We start from the raw sequence: 27,561 nt of genomic DNA, 5'->3' as shown, positions 1-27,561 counted from the left end.
AAAATGACTATAGAAACTTTTTGACTTCGCTATTGTTTAAACGGGTTATGTTAGAAGATATAGTCAGGACTATAAAATTAAAAATGGTCAGAGCTTAATTACCTTACCAAACATATTAGAAATTTGCTTAAAATTGTATGGTTATTTTATATCTTAGTAATTATAAAATATGAATATTGCGGGTTCAGGTCCAGGAAAGCACTAATAACTTGTGATGGTTGAAGCTTATAATTCATCTCTCGACGGTTAAGGAAATCAGCATGAAGATTGTCATACAACACAATAAGTTTCGTATGATAACATGCCTCAATTTCCACCAGATCTCATTGGATAAACGCAAGAGAGAAATGTTTTACTGCGATAACTACTGAATGCGCAACTCGTTACAAAATCACAAAAAACTCATAAATTTAAATTATTTCGAAATTTAAATTATAAAATGAAAAAAATATTAAAGACTTTCTCATTCTTCATGTCGCATACAAGCTATACAGTTGTCTATTTCCATATAAACACGATAATTTTGGATTTATTTTGACAAGACAAATGGCTGGAACCAAAGGCAGCCATCAAACTGATGTTCAACAAAGATGTATGCGCTTGTTCTTATATTATAAACGCTGTTTTTTATTTAATAAAATCCATTACGGTGGGCCTCGATTAAATTCAATCTAAAATGGAAGTAAATCTTCTGTGAATATTAAATGAATGTCGGTGGAGGTCGCTTCTCAGATTTATGTGAAGGAAGATTAAGTGCATGGATAATTTCGTAATTTTCTTTAAATTACAAATTGTTTAATGTTTTATTTTTAATAAATATAATATGCGCCAATTTAGTTATGATATCAACGACATTAAACATGACAAAAACGTTTACGTACATGGATTATAACTTAATGCTTGTAAATTACATTTTGACACAATAAATAAAATAATTATAAAAATATATAATTTTAATATTAAATATGAATAAAAATATGCGTGCATATGAAATGATTTACTTGTTACGCTATATCTATACGGTTCACTTGGTACGAATCTTATTCAGGAAATGAAACGTAGCTGGCTGAATTTATAGCACTGCGCGAACACCCCGCCACCGGTGTTACCCATCACTTATCATTTACGCCCATCAGCTGAACCAGTTCTACATTTACCATAAAGTTTTTCATGAAATATTATTTCTTCATTCATAATTTAAGCTTGAGAAAATTACTCCTTAAAAGTTTAATTAGCAAACAAAATTTTATGAAATCTCTTCAAGATATAATTTAAGCAAATGTTACTTATAACTATTACAAATTCGTCTCTTAATATAATCTTGCTTTTTTGAACGTTAATATTATCGTCTTATTAGTAACATGTGTTACGCCATTAAACATCGTTGGTACTTAGGAGATTGAGTAAAGTACATTGGTCGCTTGTAAATCTTTAACAAGAAGACTTAGCTGTGACACTTTTACACTCACTATGCCGTAGGTATCATCATTAATAGCTACATGGATACCACTTGAGAGCGTATTTAAAGCTCTCACGGAACAATTAAAACTGTCGGAATTGAAATTTAGAGGCGTTTGTATTACACACGGTTGCTTCGCGCAATTAGGAGCGAGTGGAGATGTCTCACAAGCTTCTGCTTCGTGTATATTTAGACGTTTATGAGTTTCAACTGCGTATGCTTGTTCTGTACCACTGTCACCGAATTCGCTAAGTTTTTACTGCGCCGTGTTTGAAGTAGCGTTTAGTGTTGAAACTTGATGCCAAAGTATACTTAATCTTGAACATTTGGTAGCATGCCAACAGTTTGTTAGTTCGTCTCTTTGCTTTAGAATATTTACTGCTTTTATTAACTACCTTTTAAACCTTTGAGAGTCCAGAAATGAACATTGAAAATAAGACTGTTTATCTACAGAAATGAAGTTTCAAGTTATTTTAAGTAAATTAAAAATTACATAAAATTAATCATACAAAATAGAAAGATATTAGATTTCGAATTATCCTACAAGGAAATTGTGCTTGCTTATTTGGTATACGTTACGGACATAGTTCAACAAATTGAATAAAGTCTTTTACAGCCATTGTAGGATTGTGTGAAAGCTTCAAGCAGAGTACTATCGTATCGTAAAGTGAAATAAGCGATTATCAATATACATTTACAAAAATAAAGAAAAATGGATTTGACTGCTTCATACAAATCAAATATAATCTAATAAAAAATAAAAAAATATCTAAACAAAAAATGCGCGTAAATGTGTGAAAAAAATAAATTAGTAAAGACTAACAACAATTGAGATAAAAGAATTTATGTAGCTTCACATCCAGATGCTCGTTTTTGCGAACCGTAAGTGCTCCGAAAAATAAACGATAGTTTGTGGCTAATAATTTATAGTGTCGTGGATTTATCTGTTGTGACTTAAAATGCTTTTAATAAAGTCCGCTTACAATTTATAACATCTGTCTTGAATGTTGTCTTTTACAACGGCGCACAAAACTGTGTTTTCTCATTAAGCCTCTATTAATAGACCATTTGAGTAACTTCAGTATTTATCGTAGGGTGCTTATAAAATATATATTGTAACATCGTTGATTAACATTTTATATTTTTTTTCTCAAATTTAAATTGTATAGCAAAATTTGATAAAACCATGAATGAAAAACAAAATAAAACCGGAGCTGTATCATTTAAAAGAGCAAAAACATTGGTGTATCATACTACCGTTCAAATTGAAACATAGACAACACAAAAAAGGTTAGTCTGTTTTCAATCCATAGAGGACAAACAATAGACTTAGCAAATCTCTTTTAAAACAACCGCAGCACAGAGGCCGCCAGCTAAGCAAACACATCACAACGTGCATACTGGCATCGGGACGCGGACGAGTAATGGAGCGTACACTCGCCAGATTTATAGCTCCGCTTCGCTTAAAGCACTCAAGAGTTGAAACGTTCATTTTGCACTGAGTGTACGTGAACTAGAGAATATTAGTTTCGTTCGCGATCGTTTCAAAACAGTTGATATTTATGTACCATTCCTCGGTACTGTTCTTATTCTCGGATATGTCTCCAAGAAATTTCTTATTTCATAAATTCACACAATTTCCGTAACTAGAATTTTATTAAACTGCACTTTATTTTGTTTATTTTTAATCTGGTCTTAATAATTGATCGTAAGTACAAGATGTCAATATATTTAATTAAGAACTGATCGGCTGAAACGCGCCAAAACAGCGGTTAATTGTTTAATGAAGAGCAATTATCGTTCGTGGGAGGGAACGAGGTCTATATTATGTAATAGGTGGTCTCGTTATGTTTTTTATTAAGATTGATGTGGGAAGAGATGCTATAGAATTACGCAACCAATGAATGACGTTGAATTGAATTTCTATGTCTTCATTAATCAGCATGATTTCAATTATTGTTTTCGGAAAAATGTTTATACTATTGACAATATTACCAAAACGTTTTTTTGATATAAACATGTGTTTACAAATTTGATTGTTTATTTTTAATAATATAAAATAAAGGTAAAATCTATTATATTAAAATTATAATTTATAAAATTAATTTTATATTTATATGTATAAATAAACTATTAAGGAAATTTTGCTTGGTAGCAGACTATGCAAGACTGTCTGGCTAGGTACCATCCAATCATCATATACTCCTTTTTGTACCGATTTGAAGGATGAGTGAGCCAGTGTGACTACAGGCGTAGGGTACATATCCTCTTCCCAATATTGGCGGTATATTGGCGGTAAATTTTTGGGCAGTGGTATCATTTACCACCAAGTGGCCCATTTGCCCGTCGGCCTAACTACACTATAAAATTATATATGTATTTAAAACGATATCTACGAAGCCCTTTTAAAGTACAACAATTGCACGAAAAAAATAACCAATGAAAAGATAAAATAACCAAAACAAATACTTTCATTAATCTGTCGCCACAACTATAATAAGACGTCGCAGAACAGAAACCACTTCGCAATTGTTAGAAGATAAAGCTAACCGCATATGCCGTCAACAATACGAGATCGCTTTTAGGAATAGCAACAATTATTCAATTGCCAATGTTGAGATATCACGTGACCTATAAATTGATATTGACGTTTGACGTTCATATCAAGGATTACTTTGTTCGATATTAATTGTGACGTATGCGGGTTCCGATCTAATTACGATTACTGTATTCTAAAAGCATTACAATAGCAATGGCTTTTTTATATTCCATTCATAATCAGCATAAATTTGTGTATCAATCGTTTTTTTTATTACTTTCGTGTGTTAAAGATGGTCAATATCTGATGGTTTATACAATAGAAAAATAATCTTTATAAGTTACGGACATTAAAAAGAAAAGTAGTGAAATTTATGTGACTAGTTGTTGTCCGCGGATACGCTTGCGTTATAGGGGTTGGTCGTAGTAAGTAGGCTATGTCTCTTATTGGAGTTTAAGCTTGCTTCATATTAAGTTTCATGAAATAAGGTTCTATTTGGCCCTGTAACAGATATACTGACTGACACTTTCGAATTTATAATTTTAGTATAGATTTATAATTATTTGCAATAACTAAGCACTTTACTATTAAACAAATAATAGTGAAAATAATTGAAGGTAAAAATATAACCCCACTAATTAAAGATTTTAAATATTACCAAAAATCAAATCTAAATATCTCTTATGTTGATCAAAGGCTCTCTTCCCGGCTTAGGAGCATTGGAAAGCAATTTATTGAATCAGAGATGCGACCGAGATTTCAATCAATAGTTCCAAATTCACACGCCTATCTGCTGTCTTAGTTCAGATAATTAAATAATCAATAACATTGTGATAGAAGATTTTGAAAGACGAACGCTTCAGCTATTTTGGATCTCTTGACGTCACAATCCGGGATAGATTTTATATTAACTTATTTTGTGGTAGTTTAGTTATTATATTATGTTTTATTATTCTCCTTAGGTATGTGAATATTAGTAATATTTGAGATATTGTAATTAATATTAAAAAAAATATTCATAGATCTGAAAAAGCAATTCGTGCTATCGCCGTCACCGACGTCGGTGGAGGTAGGATCTGCTGCTTCGCTTCGCTGCTCACCCCCGACTGCTGCCCCTCCACCGAGAGTATCGTGGCTGAAACATGGAATACCATTGCAACAGGACCACAATGTACTTATCTCTGCTGAAGGAAATCTCCTTATATCAAGAGCTACTTTACAGGTAAGAATTACATCTATATTTTACACTTTTAATGTTAGAAGTTTTTATTTTTCAATGGTTCCATTGTTTTTGCCAAAAAAGCTCTCAGAAGAAGACTGTATGCTTTGAAAATAAAATATTACTATAATTATGAAAACAGACGTATTCACTTAAAAGGAATGCATATTTTTCTTTAAAGAATTTACGCTAATGTCGACCCGATACCAGATAATAATAGTTAAAGGCATTTCTCTTCCATTTCTTCTTAGTCTTTAATTGAATTGCCATTTCTTCGGTGTGCTAGTATTAACCATTTAATCCTTTACATCCTTAAAGCCTTTTACGGGAATGTTCATCAACGTTCACAAATAAAATATATACAGTAATATTTTGCATATGTTTTACATTTACACGATTTTCTGGAAACATATTGAATTGCAAAACAACTTACAACGTTGCATATTGAAGTTGCTTTTCCGCTAAATACGAATTTATTTACATAAATACATTCAAATCGCGCCATTCACGAGATTGATTCTTTTACAATTTATTTAATTTAATTATACAGTTCTTTTTGCGTATATCTCCTTAACTTCAACCGAACATAAACTGTTTGTAATTTACCTTTCAATGGCAATGGCTATAAATAAGCGTATCATTTAAACAAAATCTAATTCGATTCGAGTTTGATCTTTCTATTTTTCGTTGCATATATTTTTATTATTTGTTGTATAAAAATAACATTAATATATATAAATAAATTAAAGAAAAGTACAAACTAGTAAAAAATGCCGCCGGCGAATTCATCGCTAACGCAACGATCTCTTAAACGACCTCAGAACAAGCGATCGATTATAAAATATGTGGGAATGGGCAGAACGATTTATTACTACAAGTAAATACCAAAGTTAGTAAATCAAAATACTTTGTATTTAAGTAAGCAGTTTCGAATCGTCATGTCGTCATTATTTGTGTTACTTATTCGGAATGTAGATTATATTTAGAGGAACTACCAAGAATCAAAAATTAATTACTATTAATAGATATTATTATAGAATACAAAACACTTTTTCTGTCTGATCCACACTTTTCAATGTACATAATCTTTAATGACTTACCTGAGTTGAATAATAAAATTTGTGAATGAAAAATCTAAAAATAACTTTGGAAAATAAACCTTCTTGACACAACACCTTGTGTAGTGTTATGAGTAAAATATTATCTAAGTTTGTCTGCAAAATATGAAGCCCGACAACCCATAGTCCGGTCAAATTAGACCAAAAAGCGCGCTACTACTTAGCGCGTTTTTTTTTTGTGGTTTCCCCGGTAGGCCTATTCCACGGGTCAGTTTTGATCCTGTTTAATTTGAAACTATTGAAAAATAATGGATATTAGCAGAGATTGAAAAGATAAAAGCAATTTAAGTTAAAAAAAAGAAGTAGAATTTAATTGTCCGAGTCGTAACTTTCAAAGTCAACTTTCAATTCAACGAAATTCTGCCACATGTGTATTCCACCAACCCGCATTCGAGCAGCGTGGTGGGATTTGCTCTAAACCATCTCCTCAAAGGGAGAGCTAATGTTAATGTTCTAATTTACAAATTGTAATGAAATGATAATAAAAATTTAAGGATTTAAAGCCATCGCTTCTGAATATAAGCAACAATTTACAAAAGGTTAAGTCGTAACGAACTAACGCAATCATTACTTTCAAAATTAACGAGCCAAAAGTGCTCTTAAAGTCAAAGGCGAAATTGTACTAGAGTATTCATTTCATGTTTTAGTTTATTTCAGACAGAAATTTGATTACATAATTAATTTTAACTGTATATTTTAGAGTTCGCTACAAATCTCACAAGTTCTTATCATAAATCTGTAATCTCGATATAAATTAGCTTATTGCAACACTTGAGCCAAAGTCTTTGTTTCGTGTTGTCATAATTATTATTGACATCTGAATTAAAACCTCAGAATGTTTTGTCTTGACACTTTATATATATAAGCAGACTAGCCATAGGACTGTCCAATGATGAGTCAGTCACAGACTGGTACTCACACATTTTAAGTAAGAAATATTAACTATTTTAAACATCGCCAATGTACCAACATCCTTGGACACTAAGATGACATACCCTTCAGTCACCTTTCAAACTGGAACACAACAATACTAAGGATTGCTTAGCTAATAAGTTCGATACTAAGTTCGATAATGCATACTTTCAAATCCTTTATTAACCTTAAGTAACTATTATCGAGCTCAAAAAAAAGTTAGATAACCTAATACCAAGACTTGTCTTAATCATTTAATATATTTTAAGATACGATACCTTTCATTATATAATGATATCTTCTATTAAAATTTCCATTTCAATGTATTCCATGTCAGTGTGACAGTTTTATGTCTTAATAAGCGTGAGACTTGGACAAATATCCTCATTAGCATTTAAACTCGTCGTCAATTTTAAATTAAACTATTCATCCCCACTTATCATAATGATGATCTTAAAACCTTTCCTTTGTCCGATGATTTATTATAAAATATAAAAATAGTAATAAAAGTCGTAATTAATTGAACCACTAAGTCAAACAATGACTTTGATGTTCGAATATTAAAAACACGTGTTTTAATTAGGCGTCGACTCGTACATGTAATCTAAAGTATAAACGCTGTAAGCAAATTTATCGTTAAGATGAGAGAGCAAATCCTAATTTAAGCTCGTTTGTACATTTGGTTATTCAAAATGATGAGTCAGTTATTCTGACACACGTGACACCCCTTCATTCAACTTGTCGTGTATCTTTTAATGGTATTATTCTGGCGAATCTGATGTAAGCATGTCACTTGAATAGATTTTTTTGTAGCGCTATTTTGTTTTTCGAAAAACTCACTGACAGCACAAAGCATTTCGTTCTCAATGGAATATGGTAGGGAAAAGTTAGTATTTTTTTCTTCCATTATAGTCAACTAGACGTCTTATCGTTTAAAAGCATGCAATGAACGTTACTGAATGCCTGCTATTAAACGTCGGTGCTTTCTTCACTTAAGATTTGAATCCGATAAGAACGGCAGTCCTTATTACTTTACATCCAACTCCTTGGTGTTGGTGCGGACAATCGCAGCATCTTGTCGCGAATTGTTTATTTATCTTTCCGACTGCGACTAATTAGTCGAGCGCGACAGACATTTATTAATTGCGACGCGAGTCGGTGTCGCCGGTTGAAATCACCTTTTTGTCACGTTCCGCTACACTCCTTCAAAGCATACTGGACGGTGCTTGATAAAAGTCTGAGAGCTGGGGTTAATTTAATTCTACATTTCATGGGAAGGGACATTTGTCTTGTGTAATTAATTTAATTTTATTGTGCTTGTCGGTTTTAATATATCATTCATAAGGAATATTTAGCGTATGAACATGAAATATTTTTAGAACGAACTTTAATTTCAAATTCTCTTTGAAATATTTTTAACAAAGCAAGGAAAGCGTTCGAATTAAATTTATTTAAAATATTGGTAAGAGCCGGCTCTTGAATAACTACTTTTAGCTACATTTTGACAGTAAGTAGAAAATTATAATTTTATTTGTCTTATAAAAGTTGACTGTCAAAAAAAATATCGGTATATATAATAAATTGCCGTATTTTAGATTATCCATCAAATAAGTATATAACTCGTTATAAAGGTTCATAATTACAATCACGGTCCGGTGTCCCCCGTAATCAACTCAACGCAGCACCATGACGACAAAATTGCAAATAACTCACACCATCTCCTGTTTCCTACACAGAGAACTCACTAATTAGCCTTTGCGGCGAGGCATGGATTAATTGCAACCAGTGTCACTCGCTCCGTAACATTATCTCTGTAGGTGTTGGAGCCATTTTCTTAATTAAATGTAATGTTTACAGTCATGCGTTTACATCGTTCGAAGCTATCTTCATCTAATGTTTCTTTAGACTTAAAACGAGTTCAATATAAACACATTGATGTTTTTATTGTTTGCATACTTCATCTTTATATTACTAAATTTATAGCTAACTATTATATTATATTTTGTTACTTAATCTGGTATGACAAAGTTCCTGTTTTGATTATCTCATTGTAACATTTTAATATTTATTACTTTATGTACATTTGTTTACGTTTTATTTATTTTTTTGTTATCCAGGACATGGCGAACTATAGTTGCGTGGCTGAGAACATTGCAGGAAAAAGAATTTCGGAGTCAGCCACATTAACCGTTTATGGTGAGTTTATTTATGCTAATACAATATAACAATGCTTCAGTAATTAATTTTAAGTGTTCATGTTTAACAGCAATTATAGCGAGTGAATGTTTAAATTATGGCCTGCGAAGTAGGTCATAAGGTAAAATTTACGTGTAGAGACAGCATTTCACGGTGAACTATTGTAATTAGGTTACATGTATATGGTTGAAGATTGTTTAAACTAAATGAAAAGGCCTTTGGCCAAGTACAATCACAGATTTATATTAATACTTAATATTTAAGTGCTTTTTTTTCGAGATTTTTTTATAAGTATAAAATATAATATTTATAAAAACAAGTAGTATTATCAATGGATTAAGTATAAAGTTAGCTTTAATAATATGCCCCAAAACGCTTATCCATACTATATAAGCTACAGATGTCAAATTTCGGTGTAGAAAAAATTCTTTAGTTTTCTATGTTGTCTTGGGTCTGGCTGTTTGTGGTACCGTCGTTACTTCTGACTTTCCATAACACAAGTGCTTGAGCTACTTACATTGGGATCAGAGTAATGTATGTGATGATGTGCAATATTTATTTTATTATTTATATACTTATTAACGCCTCTAAGTGACCTTAAAGTTAGGACTATGGAAGAAGATAGTCCAAGTTAGCGTCCCTTGGACTATTGTCTATTGTCTTATGGGTATTGACGATTTTTGATTTTAAGAGTCATGATGACAACTTTATTATTTATATTTATCATGTAACAAATAATCTTTACATCAAAATTAATCGTATAACGGACTAACAATACACGAACACATAAAATTTTCCCATTTGTACTAACGAATATTAATAAAATAATACCTAATCTTGTGTTGGAAGTTGAAACACGCTCGAGCTATAAGACCTCTTGTAAATCGCTTTAATAATCCCTTTACCGGTTTTCCACTTTAGCGCTTTGACATAAATGAAGTGACTAATTCCTTCATGCTGTTGTGTGCTATCTAAACGAATTATAATGTGATCACCGTGCAACCTAACCTTAGCCTACGTAACGAGGCCTATAACACGTTTTATTATTTCATGTATAATTTATCTGACAACCGACAATTCTCGATCCTCTTTAACGCTCATTTCACCCTATCTTGTCCGTAATAACTATACTTTAGTGAGATCAAAGGGCACGCGCCGATGCCTTGCAATTATTGCAGCGCAAGCGCATGGGAGAGTCATTAGAGATGCCGCTTCACCCACGCCATCTTGGAAATATGGCGCCTGCTTAACTGATTGCAATCAGTACCTCTGACTTGGCACGTCCAAAATCTGGTCTCTTATAAAATACCTAAGATATTTCATTGATAAATAAAACTCCTTCGAGGCCTAATATTATTCGCTCGGCTTTAAGACATAGTGCTGGTTGAAGTCGATGCTCTCGCTATCCCGAGTTGGGTATTGTAGATTTTTAATTAGAAGTTTATATAACTTACACATAATAAAGGACAAAAGCAAGAACAAAAACCATTTAATGTATAACTTATATTAAATTCTTCAATAATTCAAATTAAACAATACACTGAACCAAGCAGTTGAAACTATACTCTAACAGAAGAACTAAACTAATTTAATAATTAATATACAAAGTACATCACAAAGTTAAACCTTCAAATCTAAATTTCATAGAGCGGAATTACCTAGATTCGTAGACAAAACTAGTTAAAGTCTCTTAAAAGCGTTACGTAGATAAGTTTGCCCACAGAATTTTCATTAATTTCCCTTCAGACACCGAAGTCAAATAGTGCAGTTAGTGGCTACCTAGTGGGAAGTGACCGAATCCGCGGGAAATGCCTTGTTTACACTGTAAATTCCGCTTTAGAAACGAAGGTTCTAATTGGAATAGTTGTTCTTGATATAGTCGAGCGTTTGTAGGCAAGAATCGTGTCGTTTGAATTTAGTCCTTATGCGTTTTGAAATAGGGTCTATCTGGTATTCTAAGTTGAGTCCTGTTCAGGCTGTGACCAATTAAGTTTATTAGAGGGCAAAAGCCCTTTGTGTTTGATTCAGAAACGTATAGATACGTAAGTGGTCGATATCGAATTGTTATCAAATTCGGTTCTGGTAATGACTTTTATTACTTCCTATAATTGTTTTCCTCATTAGTTAAGTTGTACTAACGCTTGTATAAAAATACTAAAGACATATATTGCTGTTTTTAAGATTAATAGTTTTCTTATATAACTGTTTATAGTATATTAAATAAATTATAAGCTTAAATTGATGCTGGGGCTTTCTGCTAGCTCGTCTGTAGATACTACCCATTTTATCACATTCTACTGCTACACGGGCATTTCATTAATGCTATTCGTATCGAAACTTAAAGTCAAGTAAAACAATGGAAAATCCAAAATTGATTCGCAATACTGTAACGAATAATCATAATTACTGGAATAAAAAAAAAGAAAAACATAACATTAGTCGTTTTTTTTCGCAAGTTAGTCTTATCGGGTTTTTTTCAGTTGATTGGAAAAAAATGCAACTTTTTAAAAAAAAATCATTTTTGCAAAAAGGCATAATTGATGACCATTGAAATATTTTTACAACGGTATGCAAACTATATTGAGTCCAATAATAAAAATAGTTGCCGAAATGAGACGAACCTCCATTTCAGTATTAATGCACTCTGTTGCTCCGCATCATGAATCATTAAATATATTGCTATCATCTACAAACATATTCATAATCCGCTTTCCGTTTTGACGGTTGAAGTTGATTAGCCTAATTAAACAACGTGCACTTCGGAATCACTATATGAGAGTGTGTGATTTCAAATGTTTTTAAAAATTAAGTACGTTAATTTTGAAACATCCCTGCAGGCATTAATATAAATATAATACATGGATATGTATCCAAACATTTACAACATTCTTAAATACACGCACACATAGGTGAATATCTGTGAATATCTGTGAAAGAAAAAATCGATTGACAGATGAAAAAAAAAGGTACGGAACTGTTTCTCGAGCTCAAATATTAATAAGAGTAATAATGAATAATAGGCATTATATAATAAAAACTCAACTTTTACAAATTAAATAATCTATTTTAATTGCCTTAATCCTTTATCTGTAATATTGAATTTATCGCCATAACGCTGTTATACAAATAAACAAATAAATAATCCCTCCTCCCCATTGCATGACAATCAATCAACCGTCTTAATTAAATTCACTTTGTTCGTGTTGAAATATTAAATACTCTTAACGAAAAACCGACCGTGTTTGTCGCCGGTAAGCCTTTTATAAGGCTTGTTCACAAAACAAATACTATGTAGTAAACTTGTTTGTTGTTTCGTCACGCACGGGGTAATTGATGAATGGCTTACTTTGAATTTTGTTGGAAAACATAACATTTACCGCGAAATGTTATTGTGTAATGAAAATTAATTATCCCTGCTAATTTATCAATCTGATATGATATTAATACTTGAATTAAAAAGTACTTTACTCGAGCGGGCTTTCATAAGGCACCTCCATCGTTGATTCGAAATTAATTGTACATTAAGGTTTTATCGTAAATTATACTTTATATGCATAAGAAAATGCAATGAAAATACTTGTTCCTTTTTCAAAATCCAGTTCTATTTCTTCTTCTTTCAATAAACATTAAAGGTCATAACCCTATAAACTAATCTGCTAACATATATATCAACAACGATACATGAACATATTATAAGAAGTAAATAAAAGCTATAGTTAATTATTTATTAAAGTATAATTTCCGTCAATTGTTTTATTCGACGCGCTCTAATTTTCTGTTATATAAATAGAATTCCTTTTATATTAAATACAATCAAAGGGACTCTAAACCGTTGTTAATACACAAAGTTAATTAGTCAAATCTTAATAGCCATTATCATTAAACCAAATACCAAAGCTTTAATAGATTCTCAAAAATCTCCATTAAGCTATATCTTTATTTATATTAATAATTCGATAGTTAAACCGTAATGTAATGGGCAATGAATTTTTATCGTCAAAACAGCGATCAGAGATTACCCGCGGGTGGTCACCGGTCCCTTGTAACATATCATCGCTTGGAAATTATAAAACACGACGACTTATACTAAAGCCGTAATATTTTTTTAAATTACTACAATTACTATCAATCGTGCTCGCGCTAATTTTTATATGTTATTATTCTAAACGTACCGGTGGAAGAGTTCGATTATCACGCAAAAAACAGCGCAACGATTTTGATTCATTATACATGCAAATTCATTTCGAAAGACAGGAAACAATATTTTTTTAAATTTAAATATTTTAGAAAGGCAATCGAGCTAATGGGTCACACTAGTGATCGCACCCCCTTAACAATTGTATTGGAGAAAAGATGAAAAAAATGTCGAATAAAAGGTTTACCATTTAAGCCAAACACAGCAATATAAAGTTGTTTGGCGGTAGAATAATGGGTTTGTAAGTAAATCAAGTCCTACCAGAGTTAAAAAAAAATTTACAGCTGTTTAAAATCATCCCCCAGCTAGTCAAAACCTTAAAAACATTTTAAAGTGTACTTGCTACGCTGCTCCTCTGCGGATAAATTAACACTATATGGATGTATCTAAATTTCTTATGACCTATTAAAGTTAAATCATGTGTTTATTTTTTTATTTTTTATAAACTTTGAAATTACTTAAAAATACCAATATAATATACGATGAAACTGAATTGGATTTAAACCTGCGATCACCATTTAAACGACGCACTCCCTTTTCATGTGCCATCACATTCTTATATTATATATGTTTATATAATGGATGATTAGTCAGCCAGACAAAGAATATATCCTAAACACATAGAACATCGCCAGACGTAAAGGGAAGCATTTTTGTGACAGACGGACAGACGGGCGGATGGACGGAAATTACGAAATTAAAGGGGCTTCTTTGACTGAATTAGGTTGTTCTTTTTTTTAACTCATAATATAATGAAACTTACCCTTCGTTCGTAGAAAAAGGTTTGCAAATGTACTTAATTAATTTCGAATATTCAGCGAATATTAGTATGAACGTTAGAATTCGAATTCATAATTAAAAATGTATTCCAATTAACGAGTAACAAAATAAACTGCAAAGAATGGTAAAGGTCGCCTTAATATCAAGACATTTGATTATTCGATCTGTCCTATGCATCGGTCCATCACGACTTCTTCTAGTAATGAGACGACAAAATAAAATAGTTAATACTAATTATTTTATTAAGAATCTACAGCTTCCGTCAATTCATTAAACAACAATTATTATATTTATAAAGTTTTATCTAAAAATGGTACCTATAAGATTCATACCTCATACGATACTAGATCATTCCTACACGTATATGAATGTTACCTATAGATTAACTCATTAATTTTTTTTATTAAATTCGTGTGTTTTATTAGCATCGCGTACATAATAATTATCTCATATGTTATCTAAGAGTCTTTAATTTGTTTAAGGTCTGTAAAAATAGACCTGAAACAAATTAAATAGAGCCGAGATGGCCCAGTGGCTAGAACGCGTGCATCTTAACCGATGATTTCGGGTTCAAACCCAGGCAGGCACCACTGAAATTTCATGTGCTTAATTTGTGTTTATAATTCATCTCGTGCTCGGCGGTGAAGGAAAACATCGTGAGGAAACCTGCATGTGTCTAATTTCAACGAAATTCTGCCACATGTTTATTCCGCCAACCCGCATTGGAGCAGCGTGGTGGAATATGCTCCAAACCTTCTCCTCAAAGGGAGAGGAGGCCTTTATCCCAGCAGTGGGACATTTACGGGCTGCTAATGCTAATGCTAATGCTGTAAAAATATTGTCTATATTTATCTATTATTGTATTTTTTCCTTTTAATAACAAAATATAATCTTCAATAAACTATGACTTTTAAAATAAAAAAAAAGTATAAGTTCCTTTAAATATATTTTTTTATTGAGATCGAAAATTCCATTTATTTCTGAAGGAAGAAAAAATGGCGCCATTAATACTAATTCCCGGGGAACATGTGGCGTAGTGTGAAGTCTTACAATTTATAACCGTTAAGATAATATAACCCCCATTACGTGTAATTTAGGGAAGTATCCGCTATTATACGACGTTTTAGAAAACATCCTTCGACTGGAAAGGAAATTATGTTAATATTCAAACGTGATCACATTTTTAATTTGGTAGGTTAATTTGTCTTTTATTATAATTTCGTATCTTTTACCAACGTTGTTGGTAAAATGTTCATGAAGACTTGAAATTTTTTATTTGTAATTGTATCTTGTTCCTTTCTGTTATTTAAATCGAATCAAAATACTATGAAAATTTGTTTAAGGAAACTATTAAAAGCGCTTCGAAGTATTATAAGATTCTCATTTTATAAGATTATGTTAAATGTAAAACTACCACTGGCTTGAAATATCGCTTATATCGAAAAATATCACGAATCTTAATAGTTACTATTATCCACCAATTAAATAACAAAGGCATTTAAAAAAGGAACAAAAAAATTTTCACATATTTCCATGTGTGTGTTTAATAAGTATTTATAATTCTTTGCGTGTGATGGTGAAGAAATAAATCTTAAATGGGTCAAATGAATATTTTCCACATTTGTATCCACCGACCTGCATTGAAGCTGAGTGTTGAAATAAGCTACTAACCTTCTCCTCAATAGGGGAAAAATATTTTTTATTACTAATTCTTAAAGAAATCGAAATTTTTAATTACTAAATAAAACTTTAACTTTCATTTACATAGCATCAACAGATTATTAAAGTAATATTTCCATTTATTTATTTTTCTAAAACAAAACAAATTTTATTTCATTAGTGAAATTTAGATAACGGTTTCACAATTAAAAATTGAATCATAAAAATGATAAAAACCGCAAATTAAGTTCAATCCAGCGTAACTAATCACAAATTGTATAAAATTTGTGAGTTGATTTTTTTTATATAAATCACTCCTGCGCCCAGGTCACCTAGACACGCGACCTAGCATGTTAAACCTAACGTGCGATCTGGAATAAGATACGTTCTCTATGCCCGTTGCGTGTTCAAATCTTTTTTAGTTTAGTATTTCTTAACCGTTTGATTAACTTCTTTATGGCATCGTTTAAATTGAGTTTTTAACTTAATTGAATACCATATTGATTTTGATGGCTCGCGTGGGTTGAATTAACATAATTTCTTAAATATTCAGGTTTCAAAACCTACGCATGAATTTGATATTATGTTTTGAGATATTTTTAGACAGTTTCGTTTTAGAACTTCAATTGATTTTATGAAATCCTTCATTTCAATGAATTTATCAAATCAAAGAAATCGAATTTATTTACTATAGTTATTTATTATATTGGTAGGTACGTAATTCTTAAGCTTACATGGAGGGGTAAATAAGAATATTAGTAATTCCTTATAATGAGACATAGCTACTATTCCATTAAAACAGAATATACTTATTAACTTAAGTTAATTAAATATCAATCAATAAGTTATTATAATATTATGTGTGAAGGATACTTGAAGTATACTTATAACTTGAACGTTCACAATAGTTGGTTACAACTTCCAGTAAAGTTATTGTATAGTGTAGTTTTGATACTGTTTAGAACAGTATCAAAACTCATCGTAGAACATGATAGTTCATTGATTATATTAATTTAAATATTGAAGTATAGACAAAATAGCGTACCACTGATGAATGAATGTCACTGCAAGATGGATTTCTATTTTACGTATAATTGTGATTCGATACGAAGTGGATTATTTACAATTATAGCGGTAATAGCTTGTTCATGTCCCACCGCTGGGCAATGACTTCCGCTCTACTCAAAATGTAAATAAATTTCATGGCTGTTAGGTGTATTTACATGAGGCGGAATTTTATCCTCATTGAGTTGGTCACCTGATGTTATGTGGTCATCACTGTCCAAAGACATTGGCCCTGTAAGAAATATTAACTATACCTAACATCGCCAATGCGCCATCAACAATGGGATGATATATCCTAGTGCCAGTAGTTACACTGGCTTACTCACCCTTCAAACTGGAACAGAACGACTAAGTATTGCCGTTTGTCGGTACAATATCTGATGATCGTTATTCATTGTTGGTATTTTTTTCTTAATAAACGTATTATTAAGAAAAAAAAAATCTTGTAATTTACGAAATAGAAATTGAATCGAACGACTGCCTTTCGTGTGAACCTGAAATTAATTCTATAAAATGTACAAATAGCTATTTTCCTTTGTATTTTAATATTTTATTCGATCGACATCAAAGACGTGACGAAAAGTAATTTCGGTAAACGATTTTCTTCTTGGTATTGTGTTTTTTTTTTTATGAAAAAGCGTCATGAATATTATGATTTCATAAAAATGTATACAACGAAAATCAGTAACATTCACACTTTAAAATCTTGTATACATTGTATGTAATATACATATTGTGATATTTACTTGCCAACGTTAAAGCTACTTAAGCCATTTAGGTGCCATGGGAGGGAATATTTTGAACGTAAAGCTACTTAATTCAAATGTTGGTATGTAGCTACTAAATTCACATCCGAATAATACCATTAGAAATTTGAGATTTATAATAGACCCATGTAAAAGAAAAGTAAAAACTTTGCGTACCTATTAATTTTATAATAATGTCTTAAAGAGCGTATTTTATATTTAACCTGTAATAATTTATTGAATTTAATTTATATTTTTAATACTTAATGCTTAGTTTATTTATGTATACAATATATATCTAGATAAAGGGTCGTACCACAAACGAACTAAATTAAACGGACCAACTTTATTATCTTAGTGTGCGTGATAGCTACCCTGGACACTCGCCAAACGTCATACGACTTTTATTTATTATGTGCGTGTAGTTAGTGGCCAAAGATTGGACACATTTTTTTTCAACGCGTTCTACGCTTTGACAGCCTGTCTAGACATATACATAGGTAAATAAAAGTAGTCACTATTGCCAAATTGTTTTCTTTCAACTTTCAACGTATACAGATATTATTTATTACCATATTTTGATAACATTAGAACACAATATCCGAATATGTTTTAATTTGGTATTTTAGAAATTTTTACATGTCTCGTATTCATAACTATTAAATTTGCAGTTAATGGCGGTTGGAGTTCGTGGGGCCCGTGGACGCAGTGCCGTTGCAACGGTCGCGTGGCGGGACAGCGTCGCACGCGCACCTGCACCGATCCCCACCCCCTGAATGGAGGGGCGCCCTGTCAAGGTCAAAGCGTTCAGAAAACAGCTGACTGTGTATTATGTCAGAGTGGTGAGTTGTTCTTCTTAAGTTTTAGCTTTTTTACATTTTATAGATGATAAAATTCACATGACTATTAAGTTGATGAAAAAAATAATATTGTAACAAGTTTTAATCGCACATACAATTATAGATACTAACACACACAAACACTTATAGCGTAAGTTTTTAACATATTTAAAAGCCCTTAAACTTTATTCAGTAACTGATGAGAACTGTGACGGGTCTTATTTGTATAGATTCACTGAATAAGTAATTAAAGATTACCATCTCCCCGTAAATTTACGCTTCAGAAGCCTCATCACTTTTTGTATAAGGTCTTTGCCCTTCACTATTACTTTGTATCTCTCAATAACGGAGTGAGATGTTGCTATGATTTAAATAAACTATAGATACATCAAAAACATCGCTAAAAATATAAAGTCTCAATATATTTATACAATATAGTGACGTCATTCGAAGTTTTAAAGCGATATCTTGATAACCAACGTCTACATTTATATACCTAATAGTAATTGATGTATAATATATCAGTCAAATGTCATATTATAATTTCGAAAGTAACTCTGCCTGTCTGAATATTACCTGAGTATTCGTGAATATAATTAGAAAAAATTATGTATATACATACATAGATGTTCGTAATAATGAGATCTTAGAATGACTACAAACAGTAACTATTCAGTTTAAAAATAAAAATTCAGTCAAAAAATATTAAAGACTTCATATTTTTTTTATTATAGTAAAGAACTGTCACACCATTTTTTTATATAAAATAGTGTCAAAAATTATATAAAATAAAATATATGAAAAAGGTTACATACAAACAAAATCTGAACTATAAAAATTCCGTAAAATAATATGAAGGCATCTGATACTGTTATGTCAGTCCAATATTTTTTATCCATGTAACAAAAAATGTAAGCTTTTAATATTGCGTATAAAAACAAAAAATAAATCAAAATAAAGTTATTTTTATCCTTTGTTCTTATTTTGAATATTCAGATTTTTTACTAGCATAGTAAAAATTACGAAAAGATACATAACAAAAATGTTACCAGCATCAAAATTTGTCATTAAATTTTAAATTATTCAATTCTATAAGCTGTGGAGTTAAAGCCATGTGTTGCCAGACCGTATCAAATTGATCTTACACTTGCAACAAAAGTACAAACATCAATCGTGATCCAAGAAATTATAATTACAAGGAATGAAAGACTCCCACTGATTGGTAAGTCGATTCCTTTGATGGCACATATCAAGTATAATAAGTATGGGACGTTGGATTTACGCAGTAATAGCCGCATAAGATTAATGAATCCATAAGAAGCGTATTTCTAATTCTGCAAGATGTATACGAACATCAAAGATGCTATTACTGATATATGGAAACCGAGGTAATAATAATGGTATTTATTTATATTTTTGGAACAACTTCAATCTTCTACGCGGCCAGTGAACTGTCAGAAATGCAAACGGAAGGAGAAAGCGTTATGTCTCTTCCAACCTTTCCCTCTCTTACTTCTTTTCTTATTATTCAATGTTTTATTGTTCTATTTCACACGGTATTTTAATTTTAGATTTTCAAATGTTGTTAATTTTTTTTATTGAGTCGGTTATTTAATATGTAATATATATTTAAAGCACAGCATTACAATCAAATGTCCCAAGACACCACTCGTTTTTTTTTTAATTTGTTTAAAGCTACCTTTTAGCTTGTTAGTGCTATTTTTCTAATATTTTGTTCTTATATGTATTTATTCTACTATTTTAAATCTAGAACTCAAACTCACTCGATTCTGACTAATGGTCCGCTTGACTATAGGACATTATGTGACGTCATTAGACATTATCATTAGGATGATCGTGAGGAAACCTGCATGTGTCAAATTTCAACGAAATTCTTCCACATGTATATTCTACCCACCAGCGTGGTTGAATATGCTCCAAAACATTCTCCTCAAAGGGAGAGGACTTTAACATTAAATAGATATTACAATAAATTTTTCATGCAAGTGTACATATACAATACGGATAAATTAATTACTGTACACGTATTTGGTAAACTATTCCAAAATTATGGTTTGCAATTGTACTTTCGAATATGTGATAATAAAAACACTGTTAATGAAACGGTGTACACAGTTTTACCTAACAGGAAAACTTTATAAATTACTTTAATACACAATGCATTCAACGAATTAGTTTTGACTTATTATGTTTTGAAAACTTGTGTGCACAACTTTACTTTATGTTATATTTGTAAGTTGGTAGTATTGTATTCAATAAAGTTAATATTCATTTATTTTTAACGCTTATTCTGAAGACGGATACAACATGGAGCTTCAAGTGTATGATAACACGCAGCAACTTTTAATAGGTAAGTAATGGCATAAAAAAAGATCGTTTTTTAAAAATATTTTATCAATTACTAGTGAGTTTAAAACTAAAACTACTTTAAACTTTAATTCTAAATTTATTATTCGGATCAGAATATTTTATTTAATAATTGGAAGCTATAATCGTTTTTCTAAATTTCTAAGTTCAATTTTAAAAGCTCTTAAAAATATTTGGACTTGATAGCAACTTGACACTTTTGTTATTCATATACAACTTTTAATAAGAAATCAATTATTTCATTTTTTAATAGCAACGACGATAAATCTTTTATAATTTAAAATAAACTGCTACGATCGGTTAATGTGATGGTTTTAAAAAAACAACCCAAAAATATTACAACGAATTTACACACACACACACACATAACATAATTGATATGTATAAATCAGTTAAAAAAATTATCCACTAATAATTACTTAAAACAAAAATATATAAGAGGAATTCTTACATAATACACAATTTTATAAATAAAGTCAACTGCGCGGAACAACAGGAACACCCACTTCATACTTACACAAAAAAATTAAAGGAACAAAACGCACGTGCCCAAATTTCTTTTCAAGTAATATATCTGCCATCTAACAGGGGTAACTCAATCCGAGGTCCGCGTGCGTCATAGAATAATTTGTATAAATATAATGACAAACGTGTTCAGCGCTTTAAAAGCATGTTTATTTAGTGTTTATTAACGTAATAACATTTTTTTTAATCGCATATTGTGATTTCATATTTTATATATTATAAAACTACTGCTTCTGATGTTTTTGGTAACTAAAACATGGCCCAGCAGTGAGTCAATACAGCAACCTATCTTGAAACAAAATTAGAAATTTGTATCTTCCGTAAATATAATTATAAAATAAATAAAAACGAATCAATATTTAATGTCTGTGAGTTTTATTTAAAATATCTGTATAAAGATCGAGATATCATAAACAATGTTCAGAATAAAAGGCTTGGAACTGCTTATAAACTATAAAAATCCTGCGGTTTTATGTATAAGGCATAAAACAGCGGCTGTTCACATCAAAGGCGTAAGTGTTTCATAACGTTAGTAAAACTACACGAGGGCATTTGTAGAAGTAAAGGATTTGTTTCGATACACACGGCGTTTTAATGTTAAATTTTTTTTTTATAATATTAAACAAATTGTTTTCAATAAATCGAATTAAAAGCCTCAATAGTCATTTAGCAAAGTAAAGTTTGAGACTTAATTAAAATATCATTGTTATAAATATTAATACATACTTTTATTAAATTTTATCTAAGTTCTTCATTTGTTTTTTATACGAATTGAAATATAATATAATCTGTTATAATAGGTACGACCGATTGTTATTTTCAGATTGCCCAACTTCAGGTCATCCAATTAGATTGCATAATTTACTTCAACTACATTGTATAATTTACATGACGTAAAAATAACAGACGTTATTTAAAAGTCATGTAAATTATACAAGAAACTACAATCATAGGGATATTTTTTCTACATAATTCTTAATTCTGGCATAGTATATTTTAAGCTGTTCTTTGTATTCGGTTGATAAAATTAGCTATTACAAGCTCTGCAATTTTTTTAATAGTTTCAATGTACAAACGGCGTACGCAATCTGAGAATGTATGTTGCACTAATTGTACGTTAAATTATGATTGTATTCTAGTATGCTGTATTGTAGAGAACTGTATTGTACACTGAACTCGGTGACGATGTACGTCAAAGAGGACCAACAGGGTAGACAATAAAACGTAATCAAGCGCGTTTATTTCAGTGAGATGTCAGAGCATTGTGTCTATAATTGCAAACACATGTTGAGTGTGTTCCGTTAAATGTCAATTTTACTATTCCAGCGTATTTTCGTCATGATCCACCCGCGTGTGAAGTCTTAACCATCTACAAATATATTGTTATACTGTTTTTTTATGTTTCAGTGTATTATCTTAAAGAATATTATTTTAAGTTATTTTGATTAATTATGACTTTCGAAACATTATAGAGTTTTATAAATATTGAGCGGTTGTACCGTTAAAAAAAAAACGGTAACCTTTTTTTGATAAAAAATACTATAATATAATCTATAAAAGTTAATTCCACTAAAATAGTATACAAAATAAACTAATGAGTGTACCAACATTTTTTACTCAATCAACAAAGCTGTACTTACGTTGCTTAGTATAGTACTTAGATACTTTTTAATAAATAAAAATAGATTACCTCATATTTTATCGAAGTGAGCAGGTAACGTTTACTTCCATAAGTACATTTTGATATTGAGACAATATACCTACATATTACTAGAGCGCTTCACAGTCATCAAGTAATTTGTTTAACGCGAAAAGATTCGATGACCGGAATATGAAAGTTCACATTGTTCCATCTCTAACGAACCTCGACTGATTTATGTGTGTGTTTTAATTAATAAGTAACGCTACACACATATGTAGTTTAATATGCGTACATAACACCCACGCGGAGGGGAGTGAATTATTGATTGGTACAAGATATAAGCAAAAAACTTTTATTTCTGTTAAAATATGTAAAGTCAACTCAATAAATTTTCTGAACTTGTGACTATAGGATATACAGAATACATAAATCAATATGATGTGACTACAATTATAGACTTAACATATTATACAAACCTTTTATTTAAATTGAAAAAACATAAGTTGTTAAATTTATGAAAAAAAATACTGATTTGCCGATCCCTCTCAATTGACACAATATTTTGGACCTGCGATTAGATTACCTTTGACTAAGGTCGGAGAAAACTGAAAAAAAAATCTTCTAAATAAAGTCCTAATACCATTAAACTGACTATTGACTATAATATCAGCCTTAAGTGTTATAAATTACGCTTCAATATTATAAGAGCCTCTTTAACAAGAGCATATTTTATTAATTATATATTATTATGTAAATATTAAAGTCGTTACTAGTTCTTTACTTGTACCACAATGCAGGACGAATTCTCAACTCTATTATTTCTTTTGTAAAAAACACATGTGATTTATCCCCGTTGTAAGGCCCTCGGGCGTCTCCGAGTACTTTAATTTCAATTTATAGGGTAATACTTTATGAGTTAACGTGCTTGTATTATTAGATACAATTAATAACATGACAACGATGTATATGGATATGAAAAGTGTCTTATTCTCAACTGCATTCGTTTAAATTGAAGATTAAAAGAGAAAATACAAGAATTGAGACTTGGATCGAATATGAATCTAATTTAAATAAACTTTATTTGGTCAGACGGGATTGGGTTCGACCCTTACGTGCAATTACAGACCGTCATTAAACATTGTTTGTAAACGTAAATTAGTTTGCAGGATTTTATAAAAGCATGATTGATCACCTTAGGTTTTAAAATATAACGCTATAAAATGTAAAAGCATGGACTCAGACCTAACTTATCGACTAATGATTAAATAGTTGGCTTATATTTTATAGTATTTATAAATTAGTACGATTATAATCGACAATAGAAAAATAATTATACGATATATTTTAAGTATTGAATAATAAATCATGCACTATTTCTAAATATCAAAGTCGATATAAAAGCATTCGAGAAAATAACGCAATCGTTTTAAAACTGTACACTCAGCATCAAACTAATCCATTATTATTTCACAATAGTAAAAATAGCTACATACTGTTACAATATGAACTATATGTTCACCTGTAAACGTAGCCGACTGTACCTATTAGGAAATTGATATGTTACGTCAGGTCCGTGCAATATTATTAATACGGGAGAACATGCGATCTGACCATTTGCAAATTCGATACATGGTATTTTAGTACTTCCCTGTTATTATAGGGATGTATTTTCGTGAAACACGAAATACATTTATCGTTATTTGTTTTATATATTACACGTATCCATATTTATTGCTGATTAATACTTACTAGAAGTGCCAGAGGGAATCGGCGGAGTTGTATATTTGATTTGCACCTTTTTGTCATATTTGTTTTAATCATTTATAATCTGTGTTCTCTATCAGTGGGTTTCCGTTAGATTCCCGATTCAATTCGAATTTTTGCGTGTCCTGCATGTATACTTCAACATTTTAACGTTGTTTGTTAAAATAGATTCATCATGCAAACCTCGACACATATTCAATAGATATTGTTTCCAATTTCATTATTTTTATTAGTTGTATTCTGAATCAATAGTATGTTAATATTTTTGTTGAACTGACGAGTATATGAACACTTAAAAAATATTATAGATAATTATTTTGAAGACTAATTCTTTTTAATAATAGTGAATTCATTATTCATATCACATCCCAAATGGAGCGATAGGCTGAAACTTCTAACAGTAAATAAGGCCAATCAGAATATCGTTCCATGTACAATAAAATCAATATATATAATAAAATATAACCAACCTTACATACCTATACATAAACTTAAGTTTCCATGTCCTGACGTCTTAATCGATCATCAGGAAACTTTACACAATATAGTTCCAGCCTTGGCAGTGGACGTAGGTTTACACTGACCGAATAATTAGTATAAACTACCTAACAAACGCATGTATAGAAACTAATTATAATATATAACCAAATAAACCAATAATATATTCTGAATTTACTCGCAATATGCATAAATGTATGGTGGTCCTTGATTAGGATTAGGGCATGAATATTAAAGGGGACGTCGATTGATTAAGCCAGTTGAGTGGATTCAAATAGTTACGGTGTTATAATATTATTAATGCAAAGCTCGACCGCAAATAGCATATTTGTTCATATTACTGGAATTAACACTGAAATCATATGACACGTTAAACCAGATAACATTAAATTGAAACGCGATATGAAACAGGATCATAATAATTACGGAACAAGAACTTAAATATCTAATGAAACATATCGTCTATGCTAACATGACCAACATTGGGGCAAACGATGGACTAAAGTTGGGGCAAGTTTTAGAATATCCTTAATATGGAAACCAATTCATCCCGAGATAAAAATTCTTCTTATTTTGCTTATTTTTAGCGTCTTCTCATAAAGCAACTACGAACAAAACATCGTATGTATGTGCGAGGTTCTTTGACCTTTAAAATAGTTAAAAAATGTTAAGGTTTCGGCTTATGCTTGTAGTGATATATATCTCTTTTTTCTCAGCGTCACCCGGTCGATGGGGAGTATGGACGGAGTGGTCTGTCTGCGGATCTGACTGTAGACAGACTAGGCGACGTGCCTGCATGGGTGATGCATGTTCCGGAGCTCAAGTTCAGCATGCTGACTGTGTCGGTGACTACTGCGGAGTTCACGGAGGTATGTTACCATCTATTTAGAAACTACTAGATATTGTATAAAATATGATGACTTATTTAAATTTTTGAACGATAATAATAAAAAGTTACATTTTTACAAAGTGGAAACCCCGCTTAGTTTATTTATAAAGCTTGTCAGAGCAATTTTTTTTTACTCATTTAACGTGCACTATTAAATAAATTCAGCCTTGATATTTTCAAAGTAAGTTTCACCAGTGTCAAATATATCAGTTCCCGTAAGAGGAAGTTATCAAGAGCCATCGAAATTCCAAGATAGCCGTTTCATAAACTTAGGAACTTTATTACGCCTTCATTTCCTGCAACACGCACAAATTTACGCAACATCTTATGTTTATTGCATGCTCCGAATAGAAATAGCGTGTAGACTTTTAATAAATATCGGTTAGAAGATTCGGATGTATATGATCCGCTGACGCTGGTTCGTCTTCAAGTTATGAAACTATTCCTTAAGGGACATGTTAATTAAGCTGATTCTATGAAAAGCGTATGGCTCAGTCCAACCAGATGCCATAAGACTAAAAATACACTTCCTTTTCCGCGCTCGCTCATAACTATGAAATGTTACACAGACTGGTCTCTTTATAACAGGCTATCGGTTGTAACCCTAACCTACCAGCATAAATTGACCCGCTGTACCTTCTGCGAGTACATGAAATTTTATGAGCTAAGCACGTAGATAAGGTACACAAAGGCTCCGCTTTGGGTGGTCACGTTAAAAGATTGGAGAGATACTAAAATCGGGTGCCGTGACCATCTGGGTCGTATCATACCGTCTAAATATAGAAGAGGACCTAAAACTTTATGGTACACTTACGTAACATTGACTTAAAAATTCATATCTTTATGTCGCACGTCTAAATTGGATAAACTGATACCACGTTTTCTTTTTAAAATAAATGCACCATATAGTTTATTTACGTCCTCAGTGAGTGCCAACAACGCTTATTTATGTAATGTCACTATAGTTTTCGGTATAAATGCAAACGATTTGCGTCTAAATCAGTTCTATTATGACTCAGGCTTTCATTTAAGAGTGTTTCATTTTTATGGATTCATATTATTTCTTTTTGGTAGTTGGTATTCCTTTTTTTCTTTCGACTACACAAAAATCTGTTCCCATATATTAAT

General features: G+C 31.1%; 1 protein-coding gene across 1 annotated transcript in view; it reads left to right on the top strand.

Moving 5' to 3' along the window:
* The window catches only part of LOC125064275 (netrin receptor UNC5C-like), a 61,857-nt gene that overhangs the window by 21,803 nt on the left and 12,493 nt on the right, over nt 1-27,561 (top strand). Inside the window, exons 4-7 of the mRNA XM_047671232.1 lie at nt 5,021-5,220; nt 9,365-9,443; nt 18,560-18,730; nt 26,261-26,413. Coding sequence (XP_047527188.1) covers nt 5,021-5,220; nt 9,365-9,443; nt 18,560-18,730; nt 26,261-26,413 — 603 coding nt within the window. The remainder of the gene's footprint in view (nt 1-5,020; nt 5,221-9,364; nt 9,444-18,559; nt 18,731-26,260; nt 26,414-27,561) is intronic.

This window comes from Vanessa atalanta, chromosome 5 (assembly GCF_905147765.1).
Source record: "Vanessa atalanta chromosome 5, ilVanAtal1.2, whole genome shotgun sequence".
In the NCBI taxonomy this organism is placed as follows: domain Eukaryota; kingdom Metazoa; phylum Arthropoda; class Insecta; order Lepidoptera; family Nymphalidae; genus Vanessa; species Vanessa atalanta.
This window is presented reverse-complemented; position numbering and strand designations above follow the sequence as displayed.